This window comes from Podarcis tiliguerta (assembly GCF_965153285.1).
Source record: "Podarcis tiliguerta genome assembly, chromosome: 14".
NCBI classification, from domain to species: Eukaryota; Metazoa; Chordata; class Lepidosauria; order Squamata; family Lacertidae; genus Podarcis; species Podarcis tiliguerta.
The window spans coordinates 32,233,746-32,252,539 of NC_139547.1; the positions used below are offsets into that span (position 1 = coordinate 32,233,746).

General features: G+C 43.5%; 1 protein-coding gene across 9 annotated transcripts in view; it reads left to right on the forward strand.

Moving 5' to 3' along the window:
* Window positions 1-14,812, forward strand: part of USP7 (ubiquitin specific peptidase 7) — an 84,214-nt gene extending 69,402 nt beyond the window's left edge. For 5 of the 9 annotated variants that reach the window (XM_083414085.1, XM_083414082.1, XM_083414084.1 and 2 more), the window contains 15 exons: window positions 67-172; window positions 1,086-1,184; window positions 1,635-1,727; window positions 1,951-2,018; window positions 2,709-2,809; window positions 4,178-4,331; window positions 5,353-5,420; window positions 7,627-7,735; window positions 7,826-7,903; window positions 8,506-8,606; window positions 9,524-9,623; window positions 10,244-10,363; window positions 10,773-10,844; window positions 12,660-12,750; window positions 13,226-14,812. In XM_083414085.1, the coding sequence (XP_083270211.1) occupies window positions 67-172; window positions 1,086-1,184; window positions 1,635-1,727; window positions 1,951-2,018; window positions 2,709-2,809; window positions 4,178-4,331; window positions 5,353-5,420; window positions 7,627-7,735; window positions 7,826-7,903; window positions 8,506-8,606; window positions 9,524-9,623; window positions 10,244-10,363; window positions 10,773-10,844; window positions 12,660-12,750; window positions 13,226-13,332 (1,467 nt within the window). In that variant the 3' untranslated portion in view covers window positions 13,333-14,812. The remainder of the gene's footprint in view (window positions 1-66; window positions 173-1,085; window positions 1,185-1,634; window positions 1,728-1,950; window positions 2,019-2,708; window positions 2,810-4,177; window positions 4,332-5,352; window positions 5,421-7,626; window positions 7,736-7,825; window positions 7,904-8,505; window positions 8,607-9,523; window positions 9,624-10,243; window positions 10,364-10,772; window positions 10,845-12,659; window positions 12,751-13,225) is intronic. The other 4 variants (XM_083414089.1, XM_083414083.1, XM_083414088.1 and 1 more) reach the window with 1 other exon arrangement.
* The last annotated feature ends 3,982 nt before the right edge of the window (window positions 14,813-18,794 follow it).

The following is an 18,794-nucleotide window of genomic DNA, read 5'->3' on the forward strand; positions in this document are numbered from 1 at the left end:
CATTTCTTCACAGTGTGACCTCTTCCCCTCCCCACCCCAATCTGGTGTCTTTCCTTAACTTCACAGATGATTGAGCTCAGTGACAATGAAAACCCATGGACAATATTCCTAGAAACTGTAGATCCAGAAATGGCTGCTACAGGAGCAACATTACCCAAGTTTGACAAAGACCGTAAGCATACGTTTAAGATGTTGACCTGATTCCTAAGATCCTTGTGGCTACCTTCCCACATATCCAAGTTATTTTTTGTGTATTTGTTATCACCGATAAAATCATTTCCCTCTTCCCCGCAAAATAGCAGTTCCCTGTACCACATGGCAAGCTTCTTTTAAACCTGAGGGAAGTTTCGCATGTAGTGTCCATTATGCTCTGGGAATCTTCCATTCAAGGCAAAGAAGTCAAAAATTCCACTAGGTATATCCAAGCCATTTGGATCCCAGCCATTGGAATGTACAGAAGCTTATGACTTTTGTAAAAAAAATTGCTTGGAAGTTTTCAGGTGACACAAAGTTGTTCTGAGAGTGAATAAATAGCTGTCACTTTGAAATTACAGTACAGACTGCAAATTTGCAAATCCCTTTAGGTAGATAAGAGCCTGATAATAAAAACTCTTTAATACTTAGGATAGTGTTCAATGAAGTAGTTCTATTATCTCAAGGACTTCTGGCTGTGCAACAGAACTGCCCATCCTCCCAACCCTCTCATCATCCTGTGCCCCTTTCTAAATCTGTTTTGTGGTTCTCCCCAACCCTCTAGAACAGATTTGGTAGGGCATGGGGAGAGGAAAGGGAAGAGTTCTGTTGCACTAAGGCAAGGATGTGGAACCTTTTTTTTCAGTCTGAGAACCACATTCCCTTCTGGACAACCTTCTGAGGGCCATGTTGGCATGTGTCTGTTTCTGGAGACAACGGAGGAGTGCACCTTTGGGGTGTGAAGTCAAACTGTTGGAAGGTTACAGCGCCTGCTGTGGCTGTAGACACTGATATGGGAGAGACATGTTTTGTTGCAGCTGGGGCATGTGAAGGTGTCCGGTTGTGCTGCTGCAGAAGTACCATGGCGTTTCTTCTCTCTGCTCTCCTCCTAGTGGTCATTCCTCCTGTGGTCACTGGTACGGATGCACGAACTGTCTGTCTGTCTCCAGGCACTGTCCGCAGTCATCTCCAAGGGATTCCCACACGGCAGGGTAGATATTGCCAGCCTTCATGTCATATTTGCAGACGTCTTTGTAACGCAGAATTGGTCTGCCAGTGGGCCTGGTGCACCTGGGTGGAAGAGTGAATGTAAATTTTACCTTTGTGTACAGTAGGTTCATTTCTGCAGGTACACACCCCTCTCTATCGTCCATTCAGAGAAAAATGGTATTATCAGAGTCTAAGGACTCATTCCAACTGGGCAAACCATTTTGGCTGAAAAGCAAGACCAGTGAGGGGTGGGGCCTGAAGGACCATATTTGGCCCTTGGGCTAGAGGTTGTCCACCCCTGTGCTAATGGAACTACTTCATTGGATAACGAAGTATCCATACCATTTCCCCTCCTCTTGATTTAAAGAAAGTGTTCCTTAACCTGCACAAAAGTAACTTGTCCTCAAACGGAGGCTTTCTTCTGCTACAAACTTTTGTTTCTCAATTTGTAGATGACGTAATGCTGTTCCTGAAGATGTATGATCCAAAGACACGGAGTTTGAATTATTGTGGACATATCTACACACCTATATCCTGCAAAATACGTAAGTCCGCAAGGTTATAGTTGAAAAATGCTGTTTATTAACATATGTTAGTGCTACAGCCTACCTGAACTCAGCTGGTTGAGTAGCTTCATCATTTTATCTTTGTTGTGTTATAAACTTGAAGATGGAATGTTTAAAAAGCAGGATGTTGTAAGAAATGTCTGTCCCCTCCCAAATTTGGAGTAGTAAATGGTAAATACTCTTTCTTTTCTTTTCCTTAAAGGTGACTTGCTGCCGGTTATGTGTGAAAGAGCAGGATTTCCCCAAGAATCTAATCTTATCCTCTATGAGGTTTGGATCACTTACTATTCCTTAAGCTAGATCACAGTGTTATGGTTGTTCATATAGAAACTTTTGCTGAAGTACTGCATATCGTTACAACAAAGGAGTCTCAAAATTTCATGATTGCAAGATAGACACAATGCAACCCGAACTAAGGAATTTATTGAAAAATTGAATTTCTGTAAAATTACTTTATTTAAAATGAAAAGCTCACATCAAACAAAAACTACACCGTTTCAGACTTTACAAAATTGTTCTCTGGTGTCAATAATGTGATTATACCCCCCCCCCCCAAAATATACCATTTGAATCATAAATTTCACCCAGCTTAAATATACTTTGTGCAATCCAGTGTTGCTCTATTATAAACATCATTCGATGAATCCCGCCTACTGCTCAGAGTAGACCCATTGAAATTAATGAATCTTCCTGGTTTGCTTCTTCTCTTGTGTAAAAGGTCTGTGTGTAGTCAAAATGATGCTTCATGTTTTGGCTTATGAAGCTGAGATGTCATTGTCTGCACTTTGTCTTTGGAGTGTTTGGTGTGTGTACTATTGATACCTCCCCTTGTGGCTCTGTCACAGTGCACTGTGTATGTATGAATGGAAACAACACAACATTTTAAAGTTTGGATAGGAAGGAAATTTGTTCCTCCTTGATGATAACTGACTTGTGATATCTCTCTCCTTTTTGCCTCAGGAAGTTAAGCCGAATTTAACGGAGAGAATTCAGGACTATGATGTTTCCCTTGACAAAGCTCTTGATGAACTCATGGATGGTGACATCATTGTGTTTCAAAAGTAGGTTATCACTACACAATCATTCACCACACAAGCTTTGCAGTGCTTTTTTTTTCATTAATAGAATTGGTATAGAAGTCTGCTTGATAGCTTGAACCAGTGGTCAGGAACTACCAACCCCTCCTTGTCCCTGCACCTACCTGTCCTAGATAGGCTAAAGTGGAGAAATCTCCCAGGCAAATTTGATTATTGTTGTGTTCAGGGCAGGGGAGCGTGGCTTTGGCGGGTTTGGGGGCAGCTGGAAGAAAGATGGAAGAGAATAAAGTGGGGAGAGAAACAGGTAGCAAAAAAGGAAAATATGTGGCTCACCATCAGCTCCGGTACTACTCACTGCTGATTCTGGCCTCACTCACCCTGGTTTGTGGAATGCAATCCTTGACATAAGGTTCCCAATGCTGGTTTGAACCTATAAAGACTCTGTTTAGATTATGTAATTTTCACCATAAATGGTTGATTTGGAGGGATCAATGTGTCAACCCCCTGTTTCCTAGAGAAATAGGCTGATATATGTTCATATAGATCAGTGGTTCCCAAAGTGGGCAATTCTTTCCCCAGGCAGGCAGTGGGATTACCTGAGGGGGGCACTAAGAGTCATGGGGGGCAGCGGGGGTGTTGAAGTTGGGCCCCTCCAAGTGTGTGGATTGATTATTTATGACTGACCAGTCTAGAGCCTAGAGCAAACAGCTTCCTTGCTTCATGTTTAAACCTGCTGCTCTTAATCACTTTCAAAATGATTTCCTTTGGTCATGTTTGTTTGTTAGTTTGTTTGTTTGTTTGCATTTATTATTCTGAGTTGTCACAAGTCACAAGATGGCCAATTATTGGTAATAGCTATTGATATTCCTATAAATTAGTTACAGTAGGTGGAGGTTTGGTAGGAGGTTATATATAAATATTTTAAGCTAATTTTCTTCACACTTATGTTTTCATTAGTAAGAATGTGTAAAGATGCTTTTCATGCAATATCATCTCTGGATCAAGTTCATAAATTTTGTTGAATTAATTAAACTAAATCATTTCAAACTGGATTTTTAATAAATGTGCAATTCATTGTTACGGGTTTGAATTTTATTGTGTTACTATCTTCCTTAGTGGGTTGTGCAAACAGCTATTCTGAATAATGCTTTTTTATAGGGTAAGGGACACTGCGGATAAGTTTCCTGAACCCCCAGGCAGGGCTGGGGAATGGCCCAAAAGGTTTGGGAACCACTGATCTAGACCTGTCTGTGCTTTGTTTAGAAACTCCCTTTATGCAGCACAGATCTATTCAGCTGCTTTGGATTATTTCTGAAGGCCGTGCAAAAAGCTTCAAGGCTTTAAAAACAACCTTTGTGTAGTTAAACCAGCTGCAATCTTTTCTGTTAACAGGGATGACCCTGAGAACGATAGCAGTGAGCTACCAACAGCAAAAGAGTACTTCAGAGACCTTTACCACCGAGTTGATGTCATCTTCTGTGACAAGACCATCCCCAATGATCCCGGTTTTGTTGTCACATTATCCAACAGAATGAATTATTTTCAGGTACAGTAAGCCCTCAACTTACACAGGGGTTATCTTTGGGGAACTTGCCTAAAGCTAAAACCTTGTATAGTCAAAAAACATTGGGTTCCCTAGTGGGTGGGATTGCCAAAGCCTTTTTTCCTGGACGCCTGTCTCCTTTCTGCCTCTTTTCTGCCATATATATACACACACAGAGACTTGTTGTTTTTTTTTTTTTTTGCCGAGCTCATAAAGTTGAATGTGCGTAAGTGAAATAATAATAATAATAATAATAATTTTTTATTTATACCCCGCCCTCCCCAGCCAAGGCCGGGCTCAGAGCGGCTTACAAGCAATAATAAAAACAAGATGAATGATTACAACTTAAAAACAAAAGTAAAATACAACATTAAAATAATGGAACATTAAAATATTAAAATGTAGCCTCATCGCAGGAGGAGAAGGAAAAGAAAAAAGAAAGGGAGGGAGGGAATCAAATTGGCTCCAAGCCAAAGGCCAGGCGGAACAACTCTGTCTTACAGGCAATGTGCGTAAGTTGCGGGTATACTGTATTAAATATACTCCCTTACATTTCCATCAATGAAATTAGGTGCAAAACTATCAGATTGGCGAACGTCTTTGAAAATAATGCCCCTTTATTCCAGATTGTAGTAGTCACATAAAATATTTCTGGAATGAGACATATGAAACTTGCCTTAAACCAGGCCAGACGGTTGCTTCATTTAGCTCAGTGTACCTGGTGGGGTATTCTGACAGTGCACCACCCTTCTCCAACTTGACATGTTATAGTCACCTCTTCCACTTTGTTCTCTCCTGCACGTGTACTGTAACTTTGTTCTTACTTAAAATTAAAGCAAACCATGAGCCCCTTCATGTACTAAAAGGGCTCCAATGCTCATTAGCAGCAAGTATCTTTCAGACAAAAGTGAGAAAACCTAAGCATTGTGGACTGTTCCCAGTGCAATCTCAAATTCACTGTCTTACCTTTACCAAATACTGGGCTTCTTTCTATTCTGATTTTTAAAAACATTTATTTCCCTAGGTTGCAAAGACAGTCGCCCAAAGGCTGAATACAGACCCTATGCTACTACAGTTTTTCAAGTCCCAAGGGTAAGAAGCAATCATCTGAATTAATATTTCAGCTGTAGTGCCTTTTATGCAGTTTTAGCACAGTACAGTGGTACCTCTGGGTACGAACGGGATCTGTTCCGGAGCCCCGTTCGCATCCTGAAGTAAACGTAGCATGCGTCTGCGCATGCACGGGTTGCATTTGACTGCTTCCGCGCATGCGCACGATGTCATTCTTTGAGCGTCTGTGCATGCGTGAGGGGTGAAACCCGGAAATAATGTACTCCATTACTTCCGGGTCGCCGTGGAGCGCAACCTGAAAATACTTAACTTGAAGCTACTTCAACCCGAGGTATGACTGTAGTAGTCTTTGGGGTAAGTTGCTAATGCCCTAAATCTAAGTTATAGTTCCTGTGGTAGATGTGCCTGCTGGTTACAAACATTTACACATGAGAACCCAGGTCCTAAGCATTGTCAGTGCTAGTTCTGAGAGAATTGGAGAGGTCTTAAGTCTAGGCACAGGGAACTAACTTGTGGCAGGGAATCCAATGGGATTGAAAAGCAGGCTAAAATTAACTACCTCAGGATAAATAGAGTCAAAAAGGTAACATCTGCATAACTGCTTCTGCACTGTTCCTTAGAGCAGTGTTTCCCAACCGGGGGTCCCCAGGATATTCAAAGGGGGGCACAGGTGAAAATTACGTAAATGGGGGGGCCACAGAGGGAAGTGAGAAGACAAGGGGGCGGGAATCATTTTCTAAATTAAAAAATCCTGATTGGCTGGCTATCTGTTTGGCCAATCACAAGCAGGTAAGGGGGCAACCCACTAGAGGGCAGTCTAGCACTTCTTTTTGCCACATGCATTTTCTTGGAGCTGTCCTGGTTTGTATCCAGTGTAAGAGGGCGATCGCTGAAACTCTCATTTTTGACCACTGCTTGTAGCTGCCTCCAGTGCTGTGCTAGTTGGCAGCCTGGGCGTGACTCCACAAGGCGCAGGGTTCAGTCCACCCTGGTGCCTAGCAGATCAGGGCCTTTGGATGCTGCGAAGGGGTGCAGGGCCTGTCGGCAGCATCTGCCTGGCTCTGCAAGGCGGGGGGTGAAATCCACCCCAGTGCCTAGCCAAGCAGGGTCGTCTGGTACTGCTGACTTGTATCTAGTAAATAACTAAGGGGACGCTGGTGGCGCTGTGGGTTAAACCACAGAGCCTAGGACTTGCTGATCAGAAGGTCGACGGTTCAAATCCCCGCGACGGGGTAAGCTCCCATTGCACGGTCCCTGCTCCTGCCAACCTAGCAGTTCGAAAGCACATCAAAGTGCAAGTAGATAAATAGGTACCACTCCGGCGGGAAGGTAAACGGTGTTTCCGTGTGCTGCTCTGGCTCGCCAGAAGCAGCTTAGTCATGCTGGCCACATGACCCGGAAGCTGTACACCGGCTCCCTCGGCCAATAAAGCGAGATGAGCGCCGCAACCCCAGAGTCGGACACGATTGGACCTAATGGTCAGGATTCCCTTTTTACTCAGAAGAAAGCTGCACTGAGTTCAGTGGGCCTTACTCCCAGGTAAAGGAGTCAGGGCTCCTCCAGATGACAAGATCATTTTGCACTAGGTCAGTGAGGACCACGTGCTTTTTAAAATTTTCCCATATATACAGAAATCCCTGTGCGCCTTTTGCAGACCCCCCAAGTGTCTCTATTTTCAGTCCCTTTCCGGTATGATGGTGGTGGTGGAGCTCAGGAAGGAAAAAAGTTCAGAACAGGGCCATGGTTGAGAAAAGTTTGGGAAACACTGCCCTAGAGTAACCTGGTTCTGTGCCCTCTTCCCCAAATCTTCCAGTTTTGTCATATATAGAAAGAACATAATGAGAGGGAACCTTGCACAGACTAAAAGCTTGGGACAAAGCACAGTATCACAATTGCATCAATTAAAACACAAGACAGTGATGCAGCTTTTGACTCTTTCTCAAGTTTTATAGTCAATATGGTAAACGTTATAGCAGCAGCACTGACAGTAATATGTCAATCTTAAGATGATGGTCCAAGAAACTCTCTGCAGATGAATATGGGCCTGCCTAAGCCCTTCGTTTCCCATTGGAAGCCCTCTTCTGGGCCTTATGGCTGTCTAAAGTTTAGTGGATAGTGACTGGGGCAGGGTAGGGGTTTTCTCAGTTGTGTCGCCCAACTGTACAGATTGTGAGCACTGAACTAACTTTGTGTTTCAAAAATCTTCTCTCCTGGTATTCTTGTTCAGTTATAGAGATGGCCCAGGTAACCCTCTTAGACATAATTATGATGGAACTTTAAGAGATCTCCTGCAGTTCTTCAAGCCTAGACAGCCCAAGAAACTTTACTATCAGCAGGTAGGAGACTTTCTTGTCCATATTTGGAGGAAGACTCTTTGGTTCATCTGCATAATGACAACAATTCTTTTTCCCCTCTCTCCTCCCTAGCTTAAAATGAAAATCACAGACTTTGAAAACAGGAGAAGTTTTAAGTGCATATGGTTAAACAGCCAGTTTAGAGAAGAGGTAAGTTGTTTTTCCTTGAAAATATCGAACCTAGCCTGCAATCAAAGAAGTAGGATTGGACGATTAGTTTAAATGCATTCGCAGATTAAAATTTGCCCCACAATTGTTTTGCTGAGGCTGTGATTGCAAAATATTGGCTAGTTACAAAATTCAAATTCTGACATCCCCTTTTCTCATAATGCAAAAATACAATGTCTTGATATTTCCAAAAATGAGAATGAGTTTTTTCTGTCTAAAGTATTGGTCTTTCATGTCATTACTCAGTGCCATAAAATTGTGGTTTCCCTTTGTGAACTTCTACCTGAGTAATTGCACAACAGGGTTGCAATTTGTCCATTATGTATCACATAAAGGGTGTAATTAATAGACAAGCTGTACGTGTTTTGAAGGGAAGTTGCCTATGTTGCAAGCCCCATGTTGAAAGTCATGGAAACAGATGTGCTCATTCATTTTGGTTCAGTGGAGTCCCTGGGCAGATCTCGGCCCCTGCCTGTAGCAACAAGAACTTTTTATATTCTATGCTTCATTTCCTTGTGTTTCCCATAGCATTTTATTTCTTGACTGAGTCCCTTCTCTCCCCCCCCCCTTTAATGTTTGTTTAGGAAATAACACTATATCCAGACAAGCATGGGTGTGTACGGGACTTATTAGACGAATGTAAAAAAGCTGTAGAACTTGCTGAGAGAGGTTCAGGGAAATTAAGGCAAGTGTTTGTTCATTTACTTTCATATCACTTCTTGAGAGGGCTGTGTGGGTAGCCCTTAATGCATGTCACACTCATGAAGGTAGTTCAATAAAGAAGCTACACTTCTCAGCCTGCTCCAAACAGATCGCTGCACTAGTCCTGCCCTGGACACCAGTTCCCTGCTTGTGCATATAGGGTGTTCTTTGGACGAGGGGAGGGCAGGAACAGCACAGGGTTGCAATGTATGGGCTGGGTGAGAAGGCCAGCCATAATCCCTTTTCTCTTTGCGACTGCTGCACACGTAAGTAAGGCTTATGTGTGTACCTCAGTGCTTTTTTCGGGGGGGGGGGGGATGCAGGGGTACGCATACCCCTAAACATTTTGTGAATCTAAGTTTGGCCTCATTGAGGGACATTATTTCAATATGAGTAGGGAAATGAGAGTACTCCTAAACATTTTTTTTAGAAAAAAGCACTGGTGTACCTAAACATCAAAACAGAATCTTTATTTTGTTGTAAACCTGGAATGTTTTCCCATATTCTTGAATAAATTCTTCCACAGTTCACCTAATAACATTCCAAATGTCAAATAAAATATCTCCAGCATCAGACATTAACCAAAACTCCCTAAAGAAGTGGGAAACTTTTGATCCTCCATATGTTGTTGGACTACAACTCCCATCGGTCTTGAGACAGAAGCTGGCAGGGGTTGATGGGAGATGTTGTTTAGCAACATCTGGAGGGCCAAATAATTAGCTCAGCAGAACTCGATGTCTACTCCACTTAAGACATTGGGTACCATCTGCTGGGAGCTGCTTTTGCACAAGCCCAGTCAGTGCATAAGGAAATTTGCCCCATGACACTGTTGGTTTATATAGACCATTAACCCTAATACTTTGTGTTTTTACATAATCTTATTTCTCTTCCCTTGTTAAGGCTGCTAGAAATTGTAAGTTACAAAATAATTGGTGTCCATCAGGAAGATGAATTGTTAGAGTGTTTATCACCAGCAACAAGTCGAACATTTCGAATAGAGGTCAGTGTGGTGTGATGTGAATATTTGAACTGTCATAGTTAACAGCTCCAAGTTTTAGTTATTAAGGTTATTGGCATAATGTGTCTAGAGCAGGTTTCTAGTTAACTATATCCATTTTTAAGTTTCTGTTCCGTTTTCTCTCTCTCTCTCTCTCTCTCTCTCTATCTCTCTCTCTGTGTTTGTGTGTTTTAATTTTTTTTATTTTAGCTGTATTTTGTGCCCAATTTCATTATGTTAACATATTGGTTAAGCAATTTATAAATCTTTCTAAATAAAAAACCCCACAAATATATAAAATAGCAACAATGGATGGTGGCCATTCTACCTCATTAGCATTTGCAGCAACCTTCCCCAGCTAAGTTGCAGGTGGGTGGGTGAGGCTTACTTCTTCCCACCCCAGTGAAGAGGAACCAGGAAGTCTCCTTATCAGGGCCCAATTTATTTCTAGACACACAGAGAATATTGAAGAAGTTGTGCTGCTGCTGTGGCTTTCATTATTTCATGAGTTTCATTTTTTAAAAACTCTTGTTTCCATTGCTGGTGTTTCTGCCTGTGTCTTCTTTTGTTTCTGGTGGTACATCTGCCTGATGCACAATGTGTGCTGCTGTCTTTGAATGCAGGAAATCCCCCTGGACCAGGTAGATCTAGATAAGGAGAATGAGATGCTCATCACAGTGGCTCATTTCCAGAAAGAGGTTTTTGGGACGTTTGGCACACCTTTCTTGCTAAGGATACACCAGGTGAGAGTCCTGTTTCTCTTAACTATGTACTATTGCAACCCAGGTGGTTTATGGTAGCCTTCACCAATGTTGTGCCATCCTGGTTTGCTGCAGGGCACCACATTGGAGAAGACTGGTGTCGCTAGAAGGGAAAGTTTGTTGCATTAAATCCTGGATTATCCAGGAGTAGCAATAGTCACCTGCGGTCATTGTTTCTTGTATGTATATTTTATTCAGCTTCTGTGATTTGGGTGGCCTTACATAAATTGATCATTTAGTTCCTTTTGTTTGTGTTTAGAGGTTCGCTGATACCCAGGTTTGGCTAAGTACCTTTTGGTACATGTTCAGTGGCATCTTTAGCCACATAGGTTTCAGAACTTTGGTTGGCATTAATTTTTTTACACGGCTGGGGTTGTGCTTTTCTGCCTAGGGTGAACACTTTCGAGAGGTGATGAAGAGGATTCAGACAGTGCTGGACATCCAGGAGAAGGAATTTGAAAAGGTATTGCCTCAGAAGATTGCTCAGGAAGATGTTGCTCAGCATAACATACTTCTGAAGGGACCTGCGTCTTTTACCCTGGAGTTAGCCTTGCTAACATGAATGTGTCTTGTAATTCTGCAAGTGCTCCTCTGCCCCCTGCGCCCCCCCCACAGGAAGTCACTCTCTGCATATTTTGATGCTCTGCGATTTCAGGGTGGGATTTTAGGAAGTCCTGCCCGGTCTGGCATCAGCATCTGTATATCAGAACCACCTTTGTTTAAGTTGTTAACGTTTGACGTTTTATTTTGTTTTTATATTGTGCTGGAAGCCACCCAGAGTGACTGGGGAAACCTAGCCAGATGGGCAGCGTATTATTATTATTATTATTATTATTATTATTATTATTATTACAGTGGTACCTCAGGTTACATACGCTTCAGGTTACATACGCTTCAGGTTACAGACTATGCTAACCCAGAAATAGTACCCCGGGTTAAGAACTTTGCTTCAGGATGACAACAGAAATTGTGCAGCGGTGGCGCTGCAGCAGCGGGAGGCCCCATTAGCTAAAGTGGTGCTTCAGGTTAAGAACAGTTTCAGGTTAAGAACGGACCTCCAGAACGAATTAAGTACTTAACCCAAGGTACCACTGTATTATTATTATTATTACTACTACAGTTGTACCTTGGTTTTTGAACAGCTTAGTTCTCAAACGTTTTGGCTCCCGAACACCGCAAACCCGGAAGTGAGTGTTCCGGTTTGCAAACTATTTTTGGAAGCTTCCTGCAGCCAATCGGAAACCGAGTTTGGTTTCCAAACATTTTGGAAGTCAAACGGACTTCTTGAATGGATTCCATTCGACTTCCAAGGTATGACTGTAGTATCATCATCATCATCATCGTTATTATTATTATATCTTGCATATATCAATACCTGGTAGAGCCTGGCCTCCCCACCCCCTGCCAGTCCCTGCACAGACGGTGAGAACCACTGAGCGAGCCCCCTCCGAAATTAACCCCACCAAACACTTCCCATCAGACCTCTATCTTAATTCCCCATAATTCTGCTGGGGGCGCTCCATGGCATTGTATTACGGGACATTAAAGATAGTGAATGCCTTGATCCAAGCAGCCACTGGGCTCCGCTAGGAAACACAGTGGCACTGTGAGGTATGGTAAAGTGTGAGTCAGTTGAGAGCCACTTCAGTCATGGTGGCACAAGGAGGGGCAACAGCAGCACTATGCCAGGGGGCCATCTCCACTGGTGCTAGAATAGTGGGATCCTGCTTGTAATGTAATAGGAGATCAAATCTTACTGTCCTGGCAATGGGAAAGGCAAGAAGCCCAGCACAGCTGAACCCCCTGTGCCCTCCAGATGTTGTTGGATTCCAGCTGCTGTCAGCCCCAGCTGCCAGCATGGCCAGTGGAGGTCGCCAGGTTGCCCACCTTAGGAATTGGCACTTGTCTATGGTATGGGGCTGGTGCTGATAGTAAACAACTAAATGAGAACTCTAACTTTGGCCTGTTTCCATGCTGTGGGTTAGAATCATAGATTTTGAAGGGACCCAAGGGTCATCTAGTCCAACCCCCTGCAATGCAGGAATCTCCGCTAAAGCATCCATGACGGAGGGCCACCAACCTCTGCTTAAAAACCTCCAAGGAAAGAGAGTCCACCACCTTCCAAGGGAGACTGGGTTGAGAGATGAGAGCCAAGGAAATGCAAGCACAAGACAGGGAGGCTTTGAAGTCTACGAAATTAATTTTCTTAACAATACTCCTTGAGAAATTAACATTTGAGCTCTGATGTTTTTTATTTATTTATTTGTTCTTTCTGAAGTTTAAGTTTGCCATTGTAATGATGGGTCGACACCAGTATCTAAATGAAGATGAATATGAAGTGAACTTGAAAGATTTTGAGCCCCAACCTGGTGAGTGTCCATTTTTTTACTTTGCTTCTAGGAGGGGTTTATGTTTTTTGGGCTCCTTGAAGATCAATGGGGCAGACTTCCATGTGTGGCATTTATTCTCTCACCTGCTCAATGTCTTGCCCTCCGAGGTGAACACAGCCCACCAACTCTGTATATTTGCATATGTTTTGTCATAGAAGCCTGTGTTAGAGTGACAACTTTACTCAGTGCAGCATCCAATGAAGTTGTTCCATTAGTGCTAGGACTTGGCTGTGCAACAGAACTGCCGTTGCTGGCAGAGCTGAATCCGGGAGGACACACACAGGGAGAGGGGACAGGGAGGGGAAGTTATTCTGCACTGAGAGAACCACGTCACTGAATGCCACCCTCAGTTTTTGACATTCTAAATTTTGTACAAAACAATCTGAAAGTGTGTTCATTCTGTCTCTCCCTCTCCCTCTTTCTCGCTTCTTTCTTTGTTCTTCTTCCCTTCCAGGCAACATGTCTCATCCCAGGCCATGGCTAGGGCTTGACCATTTCAACAAAGCCCCAAAGAGAAGTCGCTACACGTACCTTGAAAAAGCTATTAAAATCCATAACTGACTTACCCTCTCCAGTTTGTTCGAGGCAAAAGGGGCAACAATGTGTGTGTGTGCGTGTGTGTGTGTGCGTGTGTGTGTGTGCGCACCTTTTTAACAACTGTAGGACTTTTGGTACACGTGCACTCGATCGGAAGTCTCCAGCAAGAGGATTTGCTGCTGATTTATTAATTTTATTTTGAGGCTGTTCAGTTTGGCTTCTCTGTATCTATTATTGACTGCCCTTTCTTTTTTTTTTTCTTTTTGAGCAAAAATGAAGGTGTTTTATAAAAGCTTGGGTGCCAATGAGAGTTTTTATGGGAAATGTAAACAAAGCGAGATTGTCAGCATAAGAAGGAAAGGGTTGAGTTAGAGCAGTTGACATTGGCGAAATATTGTCTGTAGTACGTTAACTGGACAGCCTTTTCTGGCTGACCTCCCCCTCCCTTGCCCTCCCCTCCTTCCTCCCCACCTTCCCAAATGCGTGGTACCTGCCATCACTGCAGCTAGTTGGCGCTATGGTTAGGCTCACGCCCAATTTATTTCCTTCAGTTATATACTTTAAATGACATTTTTGTGCATTTGTAAATGCAAAGAGAAACTCACATCATCAATAAATAGCAATCTCTACTTCATTGTGTACACTGTTGGCACTTATTCGAGGGGGGGGGGAGATTTTGTCTCTTCAATCAGCCTAGAATTTCTCTTTTTATTATTATTATAATATTATTATTATTATAAATAAATGGATTTTGAGTCAAATTTGTTTTTCTCACATCACCTTTTGCCAAGGAAGAAGTTGGGGAACCCCCCCGAAGGAGGTGCAGTGTATTTGTATCCCTTTAGAAACGGTTTGAGAGTAAAATCCCTTGGTTGCAGTGAGATTTACAAGCATAGTACCAACTTCCCAGAGAATTTGCAGAAGGAAAAGGCATCTGTTTTATAATTAATTTAGTTAATCTGGGAAGACATAGGAAGACAAAACAAAATAGCCTTTTAGCACTGAGGGCATGTTCACTAGCATTTAGTAAGCTGTTGACTTTGTAAAAAATGCAGGGGTGGGGCTTGGGAGGGGGAAGAAAACAAATTGTATATTTAACAGAGGAACATGTACAATTTAACATTTGGGGTTCCTTTGGGGGGGCGGCTGGGGGGCAGGGTGAGTCTGCAAGTGAATTTCACAGATGTCAATATTCATTGTGTGTAGTTTTATTTCAGTCCCCAGACTGCTTTTCCATTTTAGTTTGGAGCTACAAGCAGCCCCATGTGTCTCTCCTAAGTTTTTGAGTGCGGTAAAAATATAGAAGCAGCAATTTACACTCCCCCGCCCAACATTATTTCTCATTCTTTCTCTTCTTCCCCCCTCCTCCATTCCCTCCTGCCAATATTTTATTTTGTTTCTGTAGCTGCAGTGTGCAACAATTCTTCCTGTATATTGCCTTTTTTTTCTTTTTTTGCTGGAAAAAAATGTTGTATGTTGAATAAAAATTTTCTATAAAATTTTACTTCAGTGAGTGATGGCCTGGACGTTGAAGAAGATTTCCACTCTCCTTGCAAGTTTTCTGAAGATTTTGTTTAGACAGAATCTTCTATTTTTATTTTGCCAGTTAATCCACATTTGAAATCTGGCCTTAATTTAGGGATAAGAGTAAGTGTCATCCATTCATCATATTTGAACTTTGAGCAGCATCAGTTATCTAATCCTCAAAATGAAAGGCACTGCTGCAGAGGCATTGCCGTATCTGGGTTCATACTGACAGGCAATAAAATGACTATGCAGAGCTGTGTCCGTAGCATGAAAGAGATGCGGTGGTGAAATTCATAGAGGACTGTCAAACCTCTGCAGCCAAGTAGTTCAAACTGCACTTAGGTAAATTCCAGAAACTCGGTGGGAACACTGGTCAGTTAACCACATTCATACTGAGAACGTAATCCTGTTGTGGTGCCATTTCCACTGATTCCACCTGCTTTCTTTGCCCTCTAAACACATTTCCACAGTGGCTCATAGAATTGTACAGTTGGAAGGGACACCAGAGGTCATCTATTACAGCCCCCTGCAATACAGGAATGACAGCTGATTGCTGATGCTGTGCCACTCAGCACTCACAGACAGCATTAACTAGTAGACCTGCTTCCCAGTTTGAGAGGAATGCCAAAGCTGCCCTCCACTCTCTGAGCTTCTGTCCCCATGTCCACAAACTGGCCAGCCCTGCAGGGGTGCCCCTCTACAGCTCTCTCCCCTAAACATCTGGATCAGAGGAGGCACTCCCACACTGGTTTATGCACCTGGCACTATCAACTCGTAATTCATTTTCTCAGGACCGCCTTCCTGCCAGCACACATTGAAAGGGACTTCCTTTGGCCTTGCCTTCTCTCTGTCTTGATAGTTCAATGGCTTTGGGGTGGGAGCGGCATATGGAATGCTTTCCGCTGCCCAAGTTTTACAGCAGGAGTGGTGGAGAGCCTTTTTTTTCACTCTAGGGGCCACATCCTTTTTGGTCCCCACCTCTGTGAACCAGTTTTGACAAGCAGGTGGTACAATACAGCTACCAGTCATCTTATGGCAGTGGACTAGGTGCCTGGGAACCGCAGTGCAAAGGGACTTTTCGAGCCCTGTGCTGGGGGCTTCCAGACATCAAGCATGGAACTCCGTTGGGAAACTCAGTTGCACAGTCAATCCCTGCAGAAAGCAGCTTTCCCAACCCCATTCCAGATGTCACATATGACAAGCGGATGCCATTTGGGGTAAACTGCATTGTGGACCACATTGGCCAGATGTTCTCCATTTCTGCATCACTGGTTTACACCATTATTTATGTGGTATATTTTCTGAGCACCTCCTTTTCTTTTGATATTCTCCCACCCACATATGATTTATGCCATATGAATGGCTTGACTTCTTTATCACATCTCTGTGCCCCTGGCCATGAAAACTGGTATTTCTGGGGTGCTTTTCTTTTGTTCTGATCTTTTTTAAAAAAGAAGAAGAGGAAGAACGTTCGCTCTCGGTTCCCATGTACATGTTGGGAGCTTCATGTGTGTCTAACACTATGTGCAGTTCAGACCTATCCAGTCCTCTTCAGGGACAGTGGAGGGCTTGTGTCCATGCTGTGCCTCAGCTGACACCACTCCCTGGGCTGTGAGAGTCTTGAAACAGTCTTGGCAGAACAGGGGGGTGGGGAACTATTTTCCATTCACCACTTATTGAATGGAGCAATAGGTTTGATTTAAACTTTGTACAGAGCCTAGGGCTTGCCGATCAGAAGGTTGGCGGTTTGAATCCCTGTGACGGGGTGAGCTCCTGTTTCTCGGTCCCTGCTCCTGCCAACCTAGCAGTTTGAAAGCACGTCAAAGTGCAAGTAGATAAATAGGTACCACTCCGGCGGGAAGGTAAACAGCGTTTCCATTCACTGCTTTGGTTCACTAGAAGCAGCTTAGTCATGCTGGCCACATGACCCAAAAAAAACTGTCTGTGGGCAAACGCCGGCTTTACCTTTATAGTAAGCTACCTTCCAGCCATGCAAAAGCCAGAGGTTTCTAACACACAAAGAGAATCTCTTCCATCTCATCCCTCCATCAAAGTAATAAAGAGCCATTATCACAGGTAAAAGCCCCCTCTAGTGAGGTCTGTGACCGGGGGGGGGGGTGTCATGAGAAGCTTGGAAGGCTGCTTTTGGCCCGAGATTCCCCATCCCTGTGGTTAGAGTTCCAAGTAGCAACATTTTGGAGCTTTACAAAGTTGTGTGTTTCCGCATTAGATGATGTTTAATTGTGACAAAGATATTCCAGGTATCAAAAACATCTCAAGCACAGAGGCTTTGTAGAGTTCTGGGCCCTCCTTCCAACGTTGTCCTTATGTTCATAACCAGTTGTTTAAAATTCAAGCTTCTGCAACAGAAATTTAATAGAAGCGCCCATAGGTGCACTTGTGGAAACATGTAAATTTGTATTGGTTCAGAATTTAGTTATCCCAAGATAAATCAGGTTTCTAGCCCTTAAGGTTGTAAAACAGGCTTGGAAGTGTGTGTGGACAGCACCTGTGAAATCTCCACAAAGTGTCTCCTAAGGAGGGGAACACCTGACTACAAGCACTGCTTAGAACATGAATTTTGCAATATTAACATGGTCTTAATCTCAGAGTACAGGCAGCCCTGAAGGTAAACTCTGCCAACTTTTACAAGGCCTTTCTTCTTTGGTCTTTCTGTGGTTATTTCCAGAACCATAAAGAAACCCCTTGTGGTATGTGTTTTTCTTTCTTACCAGATTTCTTATCAGATGAAGCATCCATAAAAGTGCCCAAGATTGTTTTGTTTTTTAATGCTCTTTTCATTTGCCAAGAATTAAAATATTTTCCCATCAGTGTTCAGTTTAGTATTTGACTCTTAGCAGGTGTGTTCCAAAGCAGTTGTGTTTAAAGAGATTGGAGCACTTTATCAAAAATCAAGATGTGGCTATATGAACTTTTCTTTGAACCCCACCCCACTCCCCCCAAAAATCCAGCCAGGCAGTGCTAACCTAGGAAGAAGTATCAATTCATATTTAGAAAGGAATAATGGGATATTTCAACGCAGGTGGAACAGTATACTGTATTAGGAATTGCTATAAGACACCCTGTTTGGGAACACTTGTTCAAAACTAGATTAGGGTGGAGGAGTGGACACTGGTGTTAAAGATTCTCTTTTATACATTGAGCCAACCAAAATGAAAAATGCAGCATGCAGAGATTTAACATGGGGTAGGACACGGGTGGCGCTGTGGGTAAAACCTCAGTGCCTAGGACTTGCCAATCGTATGGTCGGCAGTTCAAATCCCCGCGGTGGGGTGAGCTCCCGTCTTTTGGTCCCAGCTCCTGCCCACCTAGCAGTTCGAAAGCACTCTTAAGTGCAAGTAGATAAATAGGGACCGCTTTATAGCGGGAAGGTAAACAGCGTTTCTGTGTGCTGCGCTGGTGCTGGCTCACCAGCTGCAGCTTCGTCACGCTGGCCACGTGACCCGGAAGTGTCTTCGGACGGCGCCGGCTCACGGCCTCTAGAGCGAGATGAGCATGCAACCCTGGAGTCAGACACGACTGGCCCGTACGGGCAGGGTAGCTTTAGGATTTTTGCAACAGATAAAAACATAAGCTGAACTTTCTGAATCGGGCCAGTGGTGCATTTAATCCACGATTCTGCTCTCACAGTGGCCAACTGGATGTCTCTGGGAAGCCTGCAAAGGACATGAGCACAGCAGCACCTCTCTCCTTGGGGCTGGAGGAAATGGTATTCAGAAGCCTTGCGGCCTCTGACTGTGGATGCAGAGCATAGCCATCATGACTAGTAGCTGTAGGTAGCCTTCCATTTCATAAATTTATCCAATCTTCCTTTAAAGCAGGCTTCTTCAACCTCAGCCCTCCAGATGTTTTTGGCCTACAACTCCCAGGATCCCTAGCTAGCAGGACCAGCGGTCCAGGATGATGGGAATTGTAGTCTCAAAACATCTGGAGGGCTG